This window comes from Gastrolobium bilobum, unplaced genomic scaffold (assembly GCF_033153095.1).
Source record: "Gastrolobium bilobum isolate Gb01-03AN ecotype WA unplaced genomic scaffold, APGP_CSIRO_Gbil_v1 utg10034, whole genome shotgun sequence".
Classification (NCBI taxonomy): domain Eukaryota; kingdom Viridiplantae; phylum Streptophyta; class Magnoliopsida; order Fabales; family Fabaceae; genus Gastrolobium; species Gastrolobium bilobum.
Genome location: NW_026897437.1, coordinates 62,796 through 85,515, shown reverse-complemented (window position 1 = coordinate 85,515; position 22,720 = coordinate 62,796). Strand labels below are relative to the sequence as shown.

The following is a 22,720-nucleotide window of genomic DNA, read 5'->3' as shown; positions in this document are numbered from 1 at the left end:
CTCTTAAAATGACATAACTTTCTGTCATTTAGAATGACAAACACTTTTTCCATAAGTAAATCCACCCTAATCATTCAAAAGCAAGTTCTCCATCAATTATTTTTGGTGCGAGTTGATGATGGCAGTAAGTGACGAGGTAATGGTGGCGGTTGAGTCTGACGACGGTAGAAGTGATCGGCCACAGTAGTTATGATGGTCGAGGCAAAATTGAATTTCAAGAGAAGAAATTGGCTTGTCTTGAACCTTTTTTCTTTTACTTCTTTCTTCTTCTTTTTATGTGGACAGCCTAACACAAATAAAAAATAATATTTCAACTTTTTGTCAGAAGTTAGAAATCTAAGGTTAAAAAATCATTTGAAGTTTTTTCTAAAAAAGAATAAAAATAAAAATTATGTCATGATACTCACTTTACTAAAACAATTGTAAAATTTTTCTGGGCTTTCAGCCCCCCACTTGTACTGAAAACAAAAAAAAAACAAAAAAAAAAACCAACTGTAGAAGTAACAGAAGTTTATCATACGATTTTTTAATACGGGCTACTTGCCCATAACTATCTTTGATAGAAACGATAAGAAATGTAAAATAAAAAAACAACTTTCACGTTAACCGCTGTTAGTGATTGGATACGTAACACTTGACAAACGATTATTTTTAAAACCATATCAATGAACCACATTTATTCCTAGGTATGGCAGTTCTCATGCGAGTTCCATACCCTGGTTCAATTCTTGCACAACAGTATAAAAATCACTCTTGCCATAGGATAGAGGTAAAATTACTCGTATACTCTCAATACAGAGCATTTGCATCATGGTCCTTATCAAACATAAATCGTTGACCCACTAACAAATCCAACCACAGCCGCCCATCCACTTGATTTATCACTTGAAATGACAACGCCCAAAGTATTTCTTCCAAAAACCGGATTTCCCCAACTAGATAACATGTTATTTTATGCCCTCGAAGGAAAAGAAAATAGAGGAAGAAAATGTCCATCACACTGCCACGTGGCTGCCAGAAAAATCAATTCCTAGGCCAGCCAGAGTATATAGTCTGCCATAACATGGCAGACCCAAAGGCCAAAGCCCCAAAGGAATATGTAACATTTCTCAAAGCATACATAAGTTCTGATTTTCCATAGTAATGGTAGTTTGCTTCACAGTGAACGGGACATAAGTGTATTACCGATTTTGTGAAGGCATCCTATCTGATCCTTGCCTTGAACGAAAGCTGCTGGACCTGTTACCTGGGTCTGACCTGCTGGTGGCCTGGTGGTATGCCCTCCAACCTGAATCTCTATCAACATGGCTCAAATGGTCTCTTTCCCAAGCATGGAATCGACTTGATAGATGGTTTTCTTCTTGAAAATTGCGTCCCGATGAACTTGATGGGATAACAAAAAAGCCACCAGTTTGGTCTGGTGATGTGGCCACAGGTGCTAATTGAGCTGATCCACTGTGACTGCTGGATCTTCGGGTTCCAGAAGCAATAGGTGTCCGCATTGTAGTTGAATTAGGAGGTTGCTGCGGTTGATAGTATGCCTGAAGAGCCTGGACTCTATCACGGGCCCGAGCATTGCTACCAGGATAAGGAGGGATCATTGAGGAAGCAACTGAGCTCCCCGCTCTAGCAGTAGAACTGCAGAAATTAAACACATTGAACATTGTACCCAGATAAAAAAAAATACATATGCATTTAATATGAAATTTATGACTGAAGCATATTTCCATGAGCAAGGGAAGATTCTGTAATCCATCGTTTATATCTATTAGTTATATATAACTAAGATTCATTTAGTATTTCACCCCTTAAGACTAAATATGAGTATATGTATTAAGGTTTGGCTCACATCAAATTTCATTTGAGCAAGTAATGACCTCACTTAAGCATTTTATTAAGGCACATCGACTATAAAGAGGTACCTGTGACCAACAAGGAAGGGATGCATAAAAGATCCTGATCTTGGTACATCCGAACCACCCCTGGCTGGCCTTTGGCTACCAGGTGATACTGAGGTCTGATCAGCAGCAACTAGACGACTACTTGCTGTAGAGAAAGGAGGAGAATGGTGTTCCCAACCGTGATAATGAAGATCCACAGCAGGAAATGCGTAGGAGGTTGGCATGTCACTAGGCACAGATGAGCCATTCCAGTGATTGAAGTTAGAAGGTTCTGAAACAGTTCCACCTGAATTCGAGGAGGATGGATGTATTGGTCCAAAGTAAGCAATATATGGGCAAGGATGACTAGCAGATGATACGGCTGTATGTTCAGCAAATATAGTAGCTTGTTGTCCCAGTATGTCATGATCTGCAACTCATCATTCCAGTACATTAATATGTTCAGTGAAATGCAAGCGTCAACTTTAAAAAATAAATAGATAAAATGAGAGAGAGAGAGAGAGAGAGAGAGGCTGACTAGCAGGAAAAAGGATCTTACATGCAGTTGGTGAAAATTCTCCTTCCCTGGAAAAATCAGGAACATAAATGAGTTGGATAAAAATCCTGCCATTTCCTTTTAGTGTGTGTGTGAGTGTGTGTAACAACTTATAGGTTTATAAAACTCCACTGTCAATTAATCCCAACATCCTCAACCTGCATGTTGAGCAGGCTTGGTCAATTTGGCCAGCATTATACATAGTACAATATTGCAAAGCGCCAATACAACCCAAAAGCTTAAGCTGGTAAATGAGGTTACATTAATGGTTTTATATATCTCTAACACTTGCTAGAGAAATATAAAAACCATTAATGTAACCTCACCTAATACCTTAAGTTTTTGGGTTGAATTGATTCTTTATATGGTATCAGAGCCTCCGTGTCACGGGTTCGATCCTCCCCCTCCCCCAATTTAATTAATAATTAATTATTTCTTGTGGAGTTTCTTAGCATCAGATAGGTGGGTCTGTGCATTATCCATCCTTCAAGCCCAATGGGCTCTCGTGTGAGGGAAGGTGTTAGAGAAAAGTATAAACCATTAAAAAAACCTTCACCCAACAGCTTAAACTTTTGGGTTGAAATTATTCTTTACATGGTATCATGTTAGAGAAGTAAAAAACCATAAATGTAGCCTCACCTAATAGCTTAAACTTTTAGGTTGAATTAGTTCTTTGCATGATATCAAAGCCTCGAGGTCACAGGTTCAATCCTCACCGCCATCCATTTAATTAATAATTAATTAAGTCTTATGAAGTTTATTAGCACAGGTAGGTGGGTCTGTGTATTGTCCACCCTTCAAGCCCAGTGAGCTTTCGTGTGAGGAGGCGTGTTAGAGAAATATAAAAACGATTAATGTAACCTCACTAATAACTTAAGCTTTTGAGTTGAATTGGTTCTTTACATGGTATCAGAGTCTCGGTGTTACGGGTTCGATCCTCTACGTCCCTCATTTAATTAATAATCAATTAAGTCTTGTGGAATTTCTTAGCATAGGTAAGTGTGCCTGTGTATTATCCACTCTTCAAACCCAGTAGGCTCTCGTGTGAGGGGGCTGTTAGAGATATATAAAACCATTAATATAACCTCATCTAACAGCTTAAGCTTTTGAGTTGAATTAATTCTTTGTACATATATAGCACTATTCTATTTTCCCATTTAGCATGGCAAGCCAAGCCAACCTAAAGGGTTCACCCCATTTTAACATGCCCAATTATACACATTCTTAAAGCTAGGAAAAGTTTTTTTATGGTTCAACAAATCAGAAGTATCATGTAACAACCTGTGACCCCACTTCATATTGCCTTCAAGTGCAATAACAAGAAACGAACTGAAACATTGACAAGGATGCAAGACATACAAGCCCAACTTGAAAGAACGAAGTGATACTTCTGCTGGGCATTCTCTTGGGGGTGGCAAAGAGTACTCGTACTAACTTAGTCAATTACATTACCAAAGAAGAAAAAGAAAGGTGCCAGGGGAAGGGTGCTTCAAAGTGCATCAGTCCAAGAGATTAGGGTGGTAACAAAGCACAGGACAAGGCTTCTCTAAAGTGAGCAATTAAGAGTATATCCATCCTTGATTTAAATTTAAAATGCAATGTGATCTTAAACCACTGGGTGGATACACCCTTACTTCCTCACTTTAGAGGAGCTACTTCCCAAAGCACACACAACAGCCTCGTTTCCTTATTCCTTTTTTTTTGGTGGGGGCGGGGGGGCGGGAGGGGGGAAGTATATAGAAAGTAGTTCCAAACATATTTCACACATTCCAAGACTTGTGATTGTGATAAGAAAAAGAAAAACTCCACTCATATTCCATAATTAGAGAGTGGAACGGGCATTTTGGGGATAGAGGGACTTGGACCCTCATGATTTCAAAAGTTGGCGGATTTTCCTCTTATTATAAATTTCATTGTTGTTGGAATTGCCATGTAGGATGGGACTCTATCTTTAGTTCAATCTTCAAATAGTTCAAGTTAAACTCAAAAGCAGCTTTCACTGAAAATTTAGTAGTTCCTACCAAAACTGCACAGGCCCATTATGTTCATTATGAATCCCAAGTCCAGTATAACTACTACACCAGAAGTCAAATTCTGATTTAAATAATTAGAAATAAAGAGGTCTTATTGAAACAAATACTTAATGGAGCAACTAAGAAATCAACATATAAAATTATACTGATGCTACTGCCTTCAAAATCTTAAATTTTTAATGCTCTTCTCAAGATTTCCACTAGGCTTTCTAACATTTTCCTTTTATTTACTAAATGGCTCGTTCTAAAATATAACCTGGACTTAGATGTATTAATACCATCAGTAACTTTAACCACATTTGACTTCAATTAACCTAATTAGGTTCCATATTTACATTAAACACGTGATTTCAGTTTATTACTTCTCATTGCAACAACCGCTTATAAAATATGTAAATGTGAAACCAAATTTACTTAATAAAAGTTAAATGCAGTTAAACAGGCAGTACCAATACCACTGAAAGTAAACCGGCCTTCCCAAAAATCCCTATGCAAGTTTTCTCGTAATGGACACAAACAAGAGCCTAGACACTTCAAACAACAAAAGAATATGACAAGTGACAAGTATAAGTCTATGAATTTAAAAATTGATCAGTTTATATGCACATTGTGCTATGTTAACAAAGCTTACTCGAAAGATGATGGAAGCCGTGTCAGGTTGCCAAAAGGGCACCAGTGAACTCCAAAGGACTGCAGAATCCATTTAGGAAAAAAAAATAGTCAAAAAGGTAATCAAATTATTATCTATCCACATAGTGAAAGAGAACAAGAAATAATTCCAATCAAAAGAGGTAATGCCAATCTTGAAAGTCCAACTACTTATGCATATAGAAAAAAGGGTTTCATCTAGCTTTGTAATTTATGTATAATAAATGGCAACGGAGAGAAACAATGGACTAAAAGATATTACTGGTACACTTGGTAGACTTTGACTTGCAGATTGGCAAAAAGGTATAGGAATGAAGGCATAAGGTAGAGGGGTTAAAATTCAATCCAGGTCAAACATCAGTGCGAAATATTATTTTGAGTAGCTAAGTGTATGCAACTTCCAGTCTTTCTTAAATCTAGATGGTAACTTTTCTTTTGCACATCATGCATAATTTTCATACAATTTTACAGTGTAGAGGAATAGAATTGAGGAAGAATTGTAGAAAGGTAGAATTTTTCTGTTTTATTTATTTATTTTCTTAATCTGTTCTTGCCTTTATATGGTTTCATCGACGGTTGATCCCAACTAGTTAAAGATAAAGATGATGTTGACCTTGATGTTAATGTTTATGATGTCGAAATACTGATGGACAAAGGCAAGAAGCTAACCACCCTCCCAAAAAAACATTCAGGAAAAAACCTAGCCATGCAAAGATCAAGTTTTCAATTTCTTTTATATATCAACATATAAGTACCTAATCATTAAAAGAGGTATTCGTGTAAGGCTGTGTTCTTCTGCAAGCATAAAATAGAATACAAACAAAGCATAAATATAGTTAACAGGACTATTACCATTTCAGAGTAGCCAAGATCATAAAGGTCCTCATCATGCGTCCAGTCATCCATGTTAAATTCTGGATATGACCGAGAACCATTAGCATAAAGCCACTGACCTTTCTCAATCTTCCGACAATTAGGGCATTGCATTACTCCTTTTATATTGAATGCTGAACCAATGCAATCTGAATGACATAAGGAAAGTAATAATAAGCATAAGAATATGATGCCGTGAGGATGGAACTATCAGCATGTTAGAAATTGATTCTAGTAAAACCATGAAAGCTAGAAGTATTGCCATAAAACATGACGATAATAAGTGTTATATATTTTAAAACTAAAAAGGGCCCGGAATTTTCCAATTTTGGTTGCCTCATGTCCACACCGGAACAGGATAGTTGGTTGGGCAAGGAGATTTGAGTAAGGGTCATATAGGCTCAATTTTAATGACAAGCCTCGATGTACCAAAGTTAATTGTCAAGCTCATCAATTTCTTTTATCATTTGTTGAGAACTATCAATGTTTTCTAGATTGCCTTTAATAATACTAAAAAAAGGAGAATAAATATATTGAAGACATTTAATTAAGCCAAAGAATAAGTCTACGACCAAGTTCAGAGTGCCATTAATTATGGTCTTCCAAAAGAGTTAACTTTTGCAAGTTTAACGAGAATCATGGGATTCAAGGGACACACCGTAATGCTCCCTTTGCCCCTTAAAGGCAAAAGCGCAAACCCCAGTGCACAAAGGCTCCCCAACTTTGCAAAGGCAGGGGTGAGGGTTAATTTTACGTGGCCTTTCCCTTGCATTTTTTGCAAAGAGCTTGTTTCCTATCATGATCTTCCGCTCACAAAGGAGCAACCTTTCCAAGGCTCAACCTAAAGTTACTGTTTAAAATCCACTCTCTGGCCTTTAAAATGAGCTCTTCCATGTTTATGGTTTATAACATTCCAAACAGGGATATGAAATTCCACCACATTGAATCCTATACCATACATATTGACCTAACTTCCCATAAAAAAATTTCTTTACTTCCTTTAAGAAACCTATGATCTTCAACAGGGAGTTGAGTATTACTTGCTACATCCCTAGAAATAAATGACAGTGCCGAGTTATCTTGTCACATAAATATATGCAAAAAACTTATACACACAGTTATTAATAGCGAATAGTACACTTATACTAACAAAGGCTCTTAGTACTACAGCGAATAGTGCATAGTGCAGCACATGTGATATTAAATATATTTGATATATTCAATATAATTCGAAGTAACAAGAATATATATGCAAATAAAACCACTGCTTGTATGTGAAAAACTAAGCTCACAATGATAATATAACTTAATCAACTCCGTAATCGTCCAAAGTTTAACTCAAAGTAACCATAAAAGTATAAAACGCAACATCAAACAGTTAACATAAACCATAGTTATCAAATGCGGATTGCGGCATGTCGCGGCCAACCCCGAAAAACGCTATAGCGTTATAGCGGGTTGCGGAAATAGCGGAATAGCTATATGATAGAAATAATGACAAAAAGAAACATTTTTTAAAGGCAGAGATAGCAGAAGTGACAAAGAGAGACATGGATAGACTAAAAAACCCTTAAATTTTTTCTGTTACACATTTAAATTTAGGACAAAATTAACAGTTTGCCTTATGACAACAATATGGCCGCAAATGCAATCGCAATGGCCGCTATTGCGTTCCGGTGCAGCGCGGAGCGGTTTCTTGCGGCGAGGCACCGCAACACCCATACGGTGCGGCTCGCGGCGCTATTGCGGCGCAATTAACTACTATGACATAAACAAGTCAATGTTGAGTTTTTTTATAAGTATAAATCATTTTGGTTATAAGTAGGATATGCATAAAAGAAGTTATTCCAGGTAGGGTGTGAAAGTCACAAGGTAGTAATCAGCTTGTGCTTTTTCCACCCTCCAAACCCAAAGGGCCTTCTTCTTATGGATGATGGAGATTGAACCTATTCTTGGGCCTAATAAATAAAGCTTATTGGACAATTAATTGTTTGACAAGCATCACTAAATGGCAGTATGGAACCTTACCACACTTAAATTAAGAGAGAAAGAAAAATTAAAGGACTAATTTATCAAAATATTTAAAATAAATAATAAATAAATTGCAAGAAGTAGCACTTTATCTGACTTTACATATTATGAAATTATTTTCATTCAAATTATCACACGATTGGTTTTTTTAAACATAACCACGTAGAGCCTTTTACCTGTCTTATGCAGTGTGAACTAAATTGACAATGCCATCTCTTGAATTTTTGTTTTAACTTCTAAGAAAAAATTTAAACAGTAAGCATCTCCTTCAGTCCAGATACTGTACCAACAATCACAACAAATAGATTCTATTTCTAATTATTTTAATATAGCTTTTAAAATCTAACAGCTTCCTTGACCCATTAAACTCACAAAACACAACCACCAACAAATGCGTACATTCAACATTGTAATTACCGCTGCTAATATTCAGCTAGAACATCACGCTCTTCTAAATAAGTTTTTCTATATAATGACCAACTGAAAATACTCATCTGCCAAAAAGCATTTTATTCTTAGATCTAATATAAAACGGTTTAATTCAGTAATATTGTTTACATAACTAGCCCAATATCATTTAAATATTATCATAGAAAGACTCGTTTCATATACACATAGGGAGTTTCTTCCTAGTAATGCCCCAATTAAATTGAACTTCTACACAAGTTTGACGGTCATATAATACTCAAACTGCTTTTTCACATAGCGTCTGAAAGCTGTCTTCCAAAGTTTATAAGTACACATTATAAAACCAGAAAAATCCATCCACTGGCTCTCTATATATGTTTGATTTTATATTTGCAAAACAGAAGTTACAGAATCAAGAATCTTAGTTCTAACTTCTTGTGGGGGGAAGTTCATGTCATGTACATCACTCTATCGGCTGTTCAACTTAAAATTTATTATACTTCTCATAGTTATACCATCTTATCTTTTATCCATGACATTCTTGACCTTCCTAACGTACTTCCTGAGTTCCTCACAGAATACTCAGGAATTCCTTGTTGTTAACAATACCAAATAACAGAAGTCAGTACATACAGCTAAACATGAGGCAACTACATATGCTAATCAGAAATTCGACCAATTTTTCTACAAGTTAGTCAAAAGGTCAAAATTTGAGTCTTTGAGCAATTCAAATAGAGCCAGACAGCTTCCAACTTCTGCGTACATAAAGATGATTTCACACCTGCTGCAAATCTTGAAAAAGTGATATAGATGTCCACAATTCCATCGTAAAAGCTAACTTCACCTTAACATGGAAGCCCACATAGCATCAAACGACACATGTAAAAAAAAAAAAAACACTCCTAGTAAAACCTGACTAGCGAGTGTGGGGTGGAGGTAATCTTTGTATGCAACCTTGCCTTTGCATAATTGCAAAGAGGCTGTTTCCTTGATTTGAACCCATGATCTTTCGGTAATGAAAGAACAGCTTTACCACTGTTTCGGTTCGCCCCATTTAAACCACTCCCCATTAAACACGACTAGCGAGTGTGGGGTGGAGGTAATCCTTGTAGGCAACTTTACTTTTGCATAATTGCAAAGAGGCTGCTTCCTGAATTCGAACCCATGACCTTTCGGTCATAAAAGAACAATTTTATCACTGCTCTGGTTCACCCCCTTTATCAAACGACACATGTAAACGAATCAAAATTACAAATATCCGTTTGAATTCGATAGTTTACAAAAGAATTTTGTCGTGACGAGACTTTCACAATAACCGCCCCTTTTGGCTTGATCACAATCAGTCAATGCACTCCATGAAAGTAAAAAGAAAAAAAGGAAATCCTATAACCTAAATACTTTTTAATTTCTGCATCGGTTATATAACGTCAACGCCAACGAACACATCATCGACAATAAGAGTCATGCATAGTTGATATTCTTATTTCTGCATCGACGGTAAAATAAAATTCAGATCTCAATTATTCTATATGAAATTGATTCGGGCGTTGAGATTCCATGACATTTATTCCATTATTTAAATGCATTCAAAGATGAGAAATTTCACTTACCGAGATGAAATTGATGGCCACATTGAAGCTTAGCCCAGGATCTACCTCCATTATCGGTAACGACATCGAGGCATATTGAGCAAGACACCGGACCGCACGAATTGCCTCCTCCACCATCTCCGTCATCCACCACCACCTTATTATTATTATTATTATTCTTATTATTAATATTATCCTCCTCCTCCTCGTTACCAAGACCCATTTCAAAAACCCTAAAATCGAAAAAAAAAAATGAAAGAAAGAAATAAAGAAGGAACGAACAAGGTTGTTAATTCAATTCGTGTTTCTCTATGTGTGTGTGTGTGTATGTGTGTGTGTGTGTGTCTCTCAGTTAGGACACGGATGAGAAGAGAAAGCTACGGAGACGAAAATGTAATCCGAGATCTAAAGTGTTTTGAAGGAAGGAGAGAGAGAGAGAAAGAGTTACCAACAAACACATTGCCTAGGATTTGCGTTTCGATTTTTGGTTTCTGTTTGATCAATTAGGTATCGTTGGATTCTTCTTCTGACTCATGATACCGACGGCTACGATTCATTGGCTGTGTTTCAGGTTGGTTTGACCTAGTAATTCTTTTTCCTTTCCTTATTAACTCTAATTTATTTATTTAAATATCTTGCAATCAGGTTTTGATCTGGTCTTCTTTTGTCGCTCATCCAACCACAGATTTAAAAAAAAAAATAAAAAAAATGGCATGTTTGTATTTAAAAAGAAGATAGAAAAATATCTATCATTTTAAAGGATATAAATTTATATCCTTTTAGATCTTAACCGTTGATTTCCGTCCATCAACGGTTATAATTTATTGGATTAAAATTATTAATTAATTAATAATAAATTTGGTCGATTAAGTTTGACCTAATAGATTAAAATAAGTGTGCAATTATATTTAAAATTTGATGGAGAGGAAAGTGTTTGTTGCTATTATTGTTCTACTCAACTTAACAAAATTAATCGATTAATGAATAAAATGTGGAGAAATTTAAAAAATATATATATATATATTAATATATTTAATGGGTAAGATATTGTAACAACCAACTAGGATTACTATCAATGTTACAATTTCACTGTTAAATCGATTATGTTGATCTAACGGTTATATTTATTTTCATTTTTGTATGGTTATGATTCTCCATATTTAATGTGAAAGCATTAAATGCGAAAAATCATAGTCATACAAAGGTAAAAATAAATATAAAGTATTAAATATAAGGAATCATAACCATACAAAAATGGAAATAAATATAATCGTTGTATCAACATGCTCGATCTAACGGTGAAATTGATTGGTAGTAACACTAATTGATTGTTACAATATTCTTCTTCTATATTTAATTATTTTTACAAATGTTACTTTAATCTTATTATTAAATTATCAGCGAGCTTAAAGCAAAAGATAAGGTTTAAATGTTCCATCAATGAACTTGTAACTATAATAAAAACGGTAAGATAATGAGTATTCTTTTCACTTATTCTCATTCAGTGGATTCTTAGCTTACATGATTTGACCATATTCACACCTTTTTTTTTATACATTGATCATATTCACACTTAAATGTTCAATAATTATTCTTTTTAAATTTATATAAGATTTATTATTAATATTTTTACTCATAATTACATCATTTATATTAAAATTTAATTTTTTCTACACATGAATAATTCATTACGTCATTATAAATTCTCGTTAAAATTTATCCCTTTTTTAATTTTGAAATTAGAAAAAATACCTTTACCTTATTTTTATAAAATAATAACAATAATTCCTTATATCATAATATGACGTGACTTGTGTGAAATTTGTGATCGAGGCATAGTAATTTTAGTGGGTATATCGGATTAGGATTCTAAAATATTATTTTGAGATAACAAATCTTATAGATTTTAAAATATTGTCTAGAATTATAGTGATTTAAAAAAAAGACTTTTTTTACATTAAAGATTTTATAAGATTTAAATTTAAATGATTTTAATAGAATTTATAAGATTTAGAAAGACAATATGGATTTATAAGATTTTAAAAAATCGTATAAATTTTTAACATACATTCAAAATTATAAAAGTCAATAAAAAAATTAACAAGGAAATGCAATGATATTAATAAAAAAAGTAAAATCTAATATAATTTTCTCAATCAATAATTTCATGTAACTTTATGTCCTACAAGCAACAACTCTCCACATATCTATATTAGTCTTCCACGCATTAGTATCTTCTCGCTCCTGCTCTCGGGTTTGACTAATGGGTTGAAAATTATCTTCTTCATTTGATATCAAAGCTATGATATATGATTATAAGACCTACAATTTGTTTTATTAAAATAATTCAAAATTTGTATATACAACCTAAAGTTTATGATAAAATTCTATTTGGAATTTTTTGCAATTGATATTGGAAACCTTGAGTTTTTTTTTTTGTGTGATGAGAAATTTCTAACCATATATCATATGCATAATTTCATTGAGTATTTTAAGAAAATTTTGAATATAAATTTTTGGTTTTTGTTACATGAAAGTTTAGAAAAAAATTAGAATTATTTTCAATTTTGACATGAAAATTGTTTGAAATTGTTTCTTATAGCGAAGGAATTTCGTTCATGAATATATTGTTACGAAACATAATGTTCATATTATGGAAATTTTAATCTTTCTTTAAATCAATTTTGTTTCATTGATGTAAAACGAAAATTGGTTTTGGGGTTTTTGTTCCCCTTTTATTTTTTCATTGTTTTATGTTATTTTTAATACAAAAATCACATATACGCGACCCATAGCTTGAAAAATCATTTTTAAAACTTTCAAAAATCCCTAAAAAATATGTTGCTTTTGAGATGGATTATATTATAATCTTATTGAGTTGTTGTTTCTGTTTATTTATATGATGAAAATTGCTAAAAAATATACAATTTTTTAGTTTTGATGAAACTCCTATGGCAGAACCTGATTTCAAGTGAGTCAACCACCAAAGGAAGAAAAAGACATTGCAATAGAGAAATATCAAAAAATTATAGGGATTAGGGTGAGATTGTGAGAGAGACATTCTATTTATACTTCTCACTAAAAAATCTCACAAAATCCATACCAATAGAAAATTCACTAAAATTATCAGATTTTTTAATAACCGAAGATTGTTTTTCCTTTGTTTACAATCCTGCTTGAATACTATCGGATTTGGACGGACTTTAAAATAATCTTTTAGGTGTATTGGATTGAGATTTCAAAGAATTTTAATGGATTATTTTTGAACAAAAAAATTCATTGGTATTCAATTAAGATTTTAAAGTATTGAAAAAAAATCATGTTATATTTGATTAAGATTTTAAAAGATTATTTTAGAGTCCGTCCAAATCCGTTGGTATTCAATCAGGATTTTAAACAAAGGAAAAATAATCTCGTAGACTTGTGGTATTCAAAAATTTCCGATTTTGATGGATTTTCTATTTGTGTGAATTTCGTGAGACTTTTTAGTAAGAAATATAAATAGGATGTCTCTCTCACAATCTTACCCGTTAGGATTTCTTGAGATTTGTGTCTTCTTTTTCCTTTGGTGGGTCGACCCGCTAGAAATCGAGTTCCGTCAAAGCTCAAAAACAATAGATTTTTGAGCGATTTTTATCACAAAATAACCCATAAACAACATCCCAACAAATTCATCTAAAAAATAGCAAATTCTGAAGCTATTTTTGAGAATTTTTTAAAGTTTAAAAATGATTTTTTAAGCTATTGGTCATGATTTTTCTTGATACGGAAATGTGTGATTTTTATATTAAAAACAACATAAATAGTGGGAAAACAACATGGGAACAAAAACCCTCAAACTAATTTTCATTTTACATCAATGAAACAAAATCGATTTAAAGAAAGATTGAAACTTTCATAATATGAACACTATGTTTCATAATAATACATTCACGAACGAAATTCTTTCGCTATAGGAAATGATTTCAAACAATTTTTGTGTTAATAGATCTCTAAAAATTTATTTTTCAAAACCCTCAAAACAATTTAAGATTTCAATGTATTGATTGAAAACAATTTGAGAAATTTTCTAAATTTTCATGTAATAAAACCCAGAAAATTCAGATTCAAAATTTTCTTAGAATACTCAATTAAAACATACTTATGTTATATGGTTAGAAAACTCTCATTACGTAGAACAAAAACCCCAAGATTTACAAGATCAATTGCAAAAAATTACAAACGGAAATTTATCATGAATTTTACTAATTGAGAAAATAATATTACATTTTTTTTTTTATATTAATATCATTGCATTTCTTTGTTAACTTTTCTTATTGATTCTTGTAATTTTGAATGTTTGTTAAAAATTCATATGATTTTTTAAAATCTTATAAATCCATATTGTCCTTTCAAATCTTATAAATTCTATTAAAATCCTTTAAAATTCAATCTTATGAAATCTTGATTGTAAAAAAAGTCTTTTAAAAAAGTCTATAAGGGGGCGTTTGGTTGAGGGTAAATTTTTTGAATACTAGGGAAATGTAATTGATAGGAAAATGGTTGGAAAGTGAGTTTAGTAGGAAAATGTAAAAAAAGTTGTTTGGTTGGAAAAAATTTAGATAGGAAAATTAGGTAACTTTTATAAAGTCTATGTTTGGATGTAGATAAAATATAGATGGGAAAAAAAGTAACATTTACGAAAATAACCCTGTTTCTTCTCTCACCAAATTTTCTTATCTCTATTCCTTTTTTTTCCCCAATTCTTCGACACCTAAATTCCCCACCGCCATGGCTACTACCCCTCCCAATAATCCAGAAATCATCACCCGTTCATCAACCATGCAGAAAAAGGGGTCAACATAAATAAATAGAAGCCCAGGTCCAGAGTTATTTGTGAGCGTTAAACAGCTTTTTTAGGCTAACACCTTCAACCACACAAACCAACACTCAGTTCTCCCCCACCATGCAAAGTCACTTCTTCCGGTCACAGAGTGGAAAAGTGGTCTTCAACACACCCAACGAAGCTTAGCTGAATCAGTTTGTATGTACTCAAATACTCTGTGACCGCACAATCAAGATAAGATCGGAGGGTATTGTGGTCTCATATATTGTGGCTCTACGTGATTTAGCCAGGTTTCTTTAAAAAACCACCTTCTACAATGGATTCTGAATAGTGCAGAAGCATAGGAAAATGGCACAAAAATGAGAATGGTAGGCATTGATCTTGCCTAGGTATTCACCCAATTCACTCTCAACCAAACGCATGCTTTGAGGAAAGCCAACTTCATTTGCATGGATTTATTTCAAAATCCACCCAACCAAACACCACCTAAAGTCTCTCCAATTCTGAATAGTCTTTTAAAATCTATAAGATTTTTATCTCAAAAAAATCTTTTAAAATTCTAATCCAATACACCCCCTTAATCGAATATCACGTGACTGTTGTTCAATCCTTTAAAATCATAATTGAATACCAATAGATTTTTTTTTCGAAAATTATTCCATTAAACTTTTGTAAAATCTCTATCCAATACTCTCCCCTTATTTTCACACTTCTTCATAGCTCAAAATTATTTATAATTGTACTAAGGGATGACCAGATGCAAATAAGAGTATTATTATACTAAGGGATCTCTTTCCAGTTAAAAATATTTTAATTATGAGGTCAAGCAACCAAAGGGAGCAATTAATGTACTGATTCAATAAATTTGGTCTCACTGTCAAATCTATAATCCAACAAGCATGACATATTAGAAATTAGGAAATTTCAAACAAAATCAATTTGACTGAAGAACAAAATTTATTATTATTTGGTGGGAAAAATTAAAAAATAACAATTTTAGATTATTTTGAAGGTTAAGATTTAGGGGGGAATATTTATCTTATCACAAGAGATAAAATTATTTTTAGCAACCTCAAAACGATATCGTTTAGGGATTTAGAAAAATAAAATGCAAGATATTTTAATATTTTTACTTCTCTATTATATAATGTATTTTATTAAAGGGAAAAGTATTTTTTCAGTGACCGGAGATAAAGTTATCTCCAGTGAGCTCAAAACGACGTCGTTTTGGGTTATAAGATTAAAAAATTATAATAACAAAGACTAATATAACCCTACAATATATTATAATTACAAAAACATCTTGATTTTCGTCGCAAAACGACGTCGTTTTGGGCTCACTGAAGATAACTTTATCTCCGGTGACTGGAGAAATCCTTTATCCTTTATTAAAATACCCTGCAATTATTTTCTCAAACCCCATGATGACATTGTTTTGGAGTTTTAGGAGACAATATTATCTCCTGCTAATATATAATATGTGTTTTGAGCTTAAATGGTTATCAAGTTTTCATTTGTAAAAATTTTCTTTACTTATTAGGGCTAATTTAATTTTATTTGTTTACTTATTTTAGATTATTTAATATGGATTGAACTATAATCGATTATATTTAGACCTTTTTTTCTCTTTTTAAGTGCATTTAATTTTAATTGTTTTGCATTGGCGGCATTAAAGACCCCTATTATAAAGTTGTTGAATTTCTTAATTAATATCATAATATGGTTATCACTTTTTGAGAATTGGGATTCTTCTTATTAATCTGACTCCATCTGTTCAATCTATTTTCTGTGTAATTCGACTATGTTATATAATAATAATCATCTAGTAAATTTTCAGTTAAATTTTTACATTCATATTTGATAAAATTTAAATCAAAGCATGTTAAAATTAAATTCATATATTTTTTAAATTAATTTTGCATCTTAATAATCTTATTGACGCGAATAGTATACGACCAAATAAAGATTAGGTATGAGGTCATATTCTAATTGATATTTCCCGATTAAAAAAAAAGAATTAAATGCGTTACAAAAAAAAATAAAAATAGAGAGTTATATCATGAGTTAAGAGCAACCAATTGGGACTATAACGACTAATGAGATTAGTTTTTAAAGACAATGTTACCTGTAAAATGTGTATAATATAGGAACAATGACCAAAATGTCATTGTTTACCAAGTTTTTTATCTAAATATCACGCGAACAGTATTATTTTCTAATCTGTCACGGGGCAAGTTCGCTACCCGGTGTAGCGAACTCAATTTGCTGACGTGTTACGTTTCTAGTGGAAATCAAGTTCGCTACACGGGGTAGCGAACTTGATTTTAACCAAGTTCGCTACCCAATGTAGCGAACTACAATTTTTTATTTTTTTTAACTTGGTACTTGTTATCCACTAGAAATGTGACATGTCAGCAAACCGAGTTCGTTACACTGGATAGTAAACTTGCCTTCATGATAGATTGAAAAATAACATTGTTCGCGTGACATTTAGATAATTTTTTTAATAAAAAATAATATTTTGATCGGTGTTCCTATAATATAAGCATCAAGATTCACGAGAGTGGCCATTGAGTTGTGTCCACATCCCTCCCAATACATTCAAAGAAATATCTTCAAACGATGTTGATGTAATGAAGGTCAACCATGCGTGTTGCAGTTCTTTTTTTATTTTTTCAAGAAGAGTTAATAAATATAGTTATATATTTTAGGATTTTAAGCCATACGGGTAATATGAGATGTAATTGTTTTTTACTTTTTAAGCAGGGAGTACATGTGTACCTTAAATACAGGGACAAAAACAAAATCAATAAAGGCAGGCTGAATTAATGTACATCTTGTATGTGACTGACTCCCGTTTTCTCATTGTTTTTTTAGAGACACTAATTGTATATCTGCATGCATAATTGAATTTATTTTGAATTATATTAGTCCAATTGAGATCTTGGTTGAATTAATTAATTAATTAATATGTAGCATTTCACCTTTTACAGTTTATCCCATGAAAGAGGATAGAAAGTAAAATGAGAAAATGTTGCAAGTAAATGTCATGTTATTTGTTTATAAGAGGAATTGTTGAAAGGAAGCTTATGATGTTTGAATTAATGTTAGTGCTGATAAAACAGAATTAGTTCAAGTTTAAATGTTTATTTTATTTGTTATGTATATAATACTGTTTGGCTGGTCCATATCTTACGGTAGAATATTCTGTAAATTTGTTAGGAAGTTTGTTGGTCATCTTTGTATATAAATTCCCTCATTAATGAGGAAGAAATCAATGAAGAAAAAATTATTCTCTTCTGTATTGAATTCTGACATGGTATATGCGAACTCATGGATATGCGAATTGGAGCTCGTAGCAAGTCCGGTTTCCTCACCGGTGCCACTCCTAAACCGAAACCTGGTGATCCCATTCTTGATTCTTGGATCACCGACAACAAACGGGTCAAAAGCTGGTTGATTGACTCCATGTCTCCTAGCCTCATGCAAAGATTCATCCGCTTGGAGACCGCCTGCGAAATTTGGGATGCAGCTTCAAAAACCTTCTATGACGGTTCAGATGAATCCTGCCTCTTCGACCTGAACCAATGTTCGTTCAACACAAAGCAGTTTGGCCGTCCTCTTGCGGTCTACTACAACGAACTCCAAGCGATTTTTCAAGAAATCGATCACCGGACCTCCTCCTCTGATTCGGTGACTGAAGTCATCCACCACCACTCGGCTCTCTCACGGTTGAGGGTTCATATTTTCCTTGCTGGGTTTGACAACGAGTTCGACCAGGTACGCAGTGAGATTCCTCGAAAGGACCCGAAACCTAACCTCGAGACCTCGTATGCTTTTGTCAGGCGTGATTATCAGCAACGACATACTATGAATTCGCACAAGACTTCTTCTGATGCATCAGTTTTTCTCGCTCATCCACTCGGCCATGGTTCCTCTACTCAGCCTAGGCCCCGTCGGGATAATGCTCCCCCACCCAAACCCTCTACTTTTGTGTGTTCTCATTGTGAGGATTCTGGCCACTCCAAGCAACGCTGTTATGAGATAATCGGGTATCCAGATTAGTGGGACTTTGCTAAACGTCCCCGGAGGAAAATTGCACCCAAAGCTAATATCACTCTCACTTATGCTGACTCTCCAACACCTCAGGCAAACGTGGTCCACAGCAGCATCTTAGGTAAGCATCTCGCCCTTACTGCACATTCTATGAATACTATATGAATTATTGATACTGGTGCCTCTGACCATATGGTACGAGACCCCTCTTTGTTATCTAATTTCTAATCATGCTCAAAACCATTTATATCTACTGCCAATGGAGGTACTTCTATTATTTCTGGTCAAGGTTCTATTTCCTTAACCCCTGAATTGACTTTATCCTTTGTCTTATGTGTCCCTTCTCTGGAATATAATCTTCTGTCTGTGAGTCGTTTAACTTCTGATACCACCTGCTGTGTTACATTTTTTCCATCATACGGTATTTTTCAGGACCTCCTCCAGCAGAAGACGCTTGGTTATGGAATTAAAATAGGTGATCTGTACTATTTGGAACTCGACTGCAACATTTTTTTTCCTACTTCTCGGACCTGTTTAACTCTTCCTGACTCCAAGGCCTCTTCTCAAATCTGGCTGTGGCACTGTAGACTAGGACACCCTTCATTTAGTTACCTGTTTAAGTTATTTCCCCATTTGTTTTCTTTAAATAAAGTGTCTCAATTTCAATGTAATACATGTGAATTGGCTAAGAGCCATAAAGTTCCATATTTTCCAAGCCTAAATAAAAATTCCATTCCTTTTGAAGTGGTTCACTCATATGTTTGGGACCTGCAAAAATCCCTTATCTCTCAAAAAAATTCTATTATATTACATTTATTGATGAATGCACATGTATGACATGGATTGCTCTTTTATCTCATAAAAATGGTTCTTTTTCTGCGTTCAAAAATTTTTGTAATATGGTTCATACCCAATTTCAGACCTCTATCCGAACTCTTCAAACAGATAACAAAACTGAATACCTCAACTCTTATTTCACTGAATACCTCACAAATCATGGCATCAAACACCAAACGTCCTGCCCATACACACCCCAACAAAATGGCCTTGCTGAGCGCAAAAATAGACATCTCCTAGAGGTTGTTCGGGCTTCTTTATTTGTGATGGATGTCCCTAAACATTATTGGGGTGAAGCAGTAGTCTCTGCCACTTACTTAATTAACCGTACCCTCTCTCGTGCCCTCAATTTCCTCACTCCACAACAAAAACTCCACTCATATTTTTCAATTTCCCACTGCCCAAACCTTGAACCTCGTGTCTTTGGTTGTGTAGCCTATGTTCATGTTCCTAAGGCCCTTCTAAATAAACTAGATCCATGTGCAAAAAAATGTATCTTTGTAGGTTATTCCGAAGTTCAAAAAGGCTATAGATGCTATGATCCTTACCTTAAAAAAATGCATGTTACTTTAGATGTCTCTTTCCGGGAATCAGAACCATTATACTCAGGGGGAGCTTTAGCAACTTCTCCTCTGAGGGAGATTGATTATGGAGGAGAAGCTTCTTTTGAAATTTCAACAAAGCTACAAAACCATGCCTCTGCCCTCGGGTCCCCTCTCCAGGAAACAGCAAATGATCATCAGACTCATACCTCTGCTCTCGGGCTCTCTCTCCAAGAAACAGAAAATGATTCTCAAAATGACATACAAGATCATCCAATTTTAACTCCCACAACTGAGCCATCTTCTCGGGATGTCCTGAACTCTACAAACCGCATGGAAAATGAGGTACTATCTGATCCTAACTCCTCTATAATTGACTCCTCTATTCCCACTCAACATATCCCTATGGTAAGAAGATCAGAAAGAGTTACAAAGGGAATTCCAAAAAAATTATATGAACCTAACCTATATACCTCTGTTAAGTACCCAATTGGAAATTATGTGTCAACAAAAAGGTTATCTGAATCATATGAAGTAGCCACTAATCAATTATCCAGTATTGGTATTCCTACAAATGTGCAGGATGCAGTGGAAAACGAAGTGTAGGATGCAAATGGGTATTCACTCTAAAACTCAAACCGGATGGGAGCTTGGATCAGTACAAAGCAAGGTTGGTAGCAAAGGGGTACACACAGAAGTTTGGGATTGATTATCAAGAAACATTTGCACCCGTAGCCAAACTGAATACTATCCGAATCTTGATATCCATAGCAGCCCAAAAGAGTTGGCCATTGAAGCAATTTGACGTGAAGAATGCCTTCCTAAACGGAGATTTGGAAGAAGAAGTTTATATGGACATTCCCACAGGTGTGGATCTCGGTTCCTCAGAAAAAATGCAGTATGTAAGTTGAAGAAAGCCTTGTATGGACTAAAACAGTCCCCAAGGGTCTGGTTTGGTCGATTCTCTGTTGCTATGAAGAAGTTTGGATACAAACAGAGTAACTTTGATCACACTCTGTTTGTCAAGCAGAAAAACAGCAAGGTAACAGTGCTTATAGTGTATGTTGATGATATGATATTGACTGGTGATGACACAGATGAAATGCAAGCATTAGAAGCTCAGTTATCAACTGAATTTGAAATGAAGAATTTGGGTCAACTTAAGTATTTTCTAGGAATTGAAGTAGCTAGATCTGATCAAGGTATATGCTTATCTCAGAAAAAATATGTACTTGATTTGTTGAATGAAACTGGAATGCTAGCCTGTAAACCAGTAGATACTCCAATAGAAATGAATCATACCCTTGCAGTTTATCCTAACCAATTACAGGCTGATATTGGGAAGTATCAAAGACTTGTTGGAAAATTAATTTATCTAGCACACACTAGACCTGACATCTCATATGCAGTGAGTGTTGTGAATAGATTTATGCATTCTCCAAGTGATGAGCATATGAATGCAGTGTATAGGATACTTAGATATCTGAAGGGAGCTCCTGGGAAAGGACTACTATTTACAAGAAACCAAAACTTATCAATCAAGGGATACACCGCTTCTGATTGGGCCAGAGACAAAACTACAAGGCAGTCAACCTCTGGATACTTTACTTTTGTGGGAGACAACCTAGTTACTTGGAGAAGTAAAAAACAAAATGTATGGCAAGGTCTAGTGCTGAGGCAGAGTTCAGAGGAATGTCTCATGGAATTTGTGAACTACTATGGATAAGAAATGTCCTTCAAGATATTGGAATTCACTGCGATGAGCCAATGAAACTTTTTTGTGATAACAAGGCAGCTATTGAAATAGCTCATAATCCTGTGCAACATGATAGGACCAAACATGTGGAAGTAGATAGACATTTTATTAAAGAGAAGTTGGATCAACAGATAATACAACTGCCTTTTGTTAAATCCAAAGATCAGCTCGCGGATGTGTTAACCAAAGCTGTTTCCGGAAAAGTCTTTGAGGAGATAATTAGCAAGTTGGGCATGGTTGATATTCATGCACCAACTTGAGGGGGAGTGTTGAAAGGAAGCTTCTGATGTTTGAATTACTGTTAGTGCTGATAAAACAGAATTAGTTCAAGTTTAAATGTTTATTTTGTTTGTTATGTATATAATACTGTTTGGCTGGTCCATATCTTACGGTAGAATATTCTGTAAATTTGTTAGGAAGTTTGTTGGTCATCTTTGTATATAAGTTCCCTCATTCATGAGGAAGAAATCAATGAAGAAAAAATTATTCTCTTCTATATTGAATTCTGACAGGAATAACCACATAAACTTAGCATATATAGGTTATTGCTAATTAGGGCCTATATTTGGTGTAATGTATAAGGTATGACAATATAAGCTTATACTATACGTTACGATATTTTTAGTTGTTTAGTGTGACTATCGTATAGTATAAGCTTGTACAGCAGAATTTTTTTATACATCAAT

General features: G+C 34.0%; 2 protein-coding genes across 2 annotated transcripts; one reads left to right on the top strand and one right to left on the bottom strand.

The window, feature by feature from the left end:
- Positions 1–645: 645 nt before the first annotated feature.
- LOC133306920 (E3 ubiquitin-protein ligase RFI2-like) lies at positions 646–10,462 on the bottom strand. The gene is made up of 6 exons (XM_061507316.1): positions 10,040–10,462; positions 5,970–6,139; positions 5,101–5,159; positions 2,440–2,465; positions 1,923–2,310; positions 646–1,638 (listed from the first exon to the last, which is right to left on the bottom strand). The coding sequence occupies exons 1-6, from the start codon at positions 10,239–10,241 to the stop codon at positions 1,182–1,184; spliced, it is 1,302 nt and encodes a 433-aa protein (XP_061363300.1). The 5' UTR covers positions 10,242–10,462; the 3' UTR covers positions 646–1,181.
- Positions 10,463–21,251: 10,789 nt separating this feature from the next.
- On the top strand, positions 21,252–22,004 carry LOC133306911 (uncharacterized mitochondrial protein AtMg00810-like). Its single transcript, XM_061507307.1, has one exon. It carries the CDS (start codon positions 21,252–21,254, stop codon positions 22,002–22,004), a length of 753 nt encoding a protein of 250 aa, XP_061363291.1.
- Positions 22,005–22,720: the final 716 nt, after the last annotated feature.

What these genes read in the sequence shown, in the direction of transcription:
- LOC133306920 (XM_061507316.1), bottom strand. Translation starts at nt 10,241, where the DNA reads ATGGGTCTTGGTAACGAGGAGGAGGAGGATAATATTAATAATAAGAAT. An exon ending in TGGCCATCAATTTCATCTCG is followed by an intron (nt 6,140 to 10,039) that starts GTAAGTGAAATT and finishes TATGTCATTCAG; the next exon opens with ATTGCATTGGTTCAGCATTC. An exon ending in CCCTTCCTTGTTGGTCACAG is followed by an intron (nt 1,639 to 1,922) that starts GTACCTCTTTAT and finishes TAATTTCTGCAG; the next exon opens with TTCTACTGCTAGAGCGGGGA.
- LOC133306911 (XM_061507307.1), top strand. Translation starts at nt 21,252, where the DNA reads ATGAAGAAGTTTGGATACAAACAGAGTAACTTTGATCACACTCTGTTT.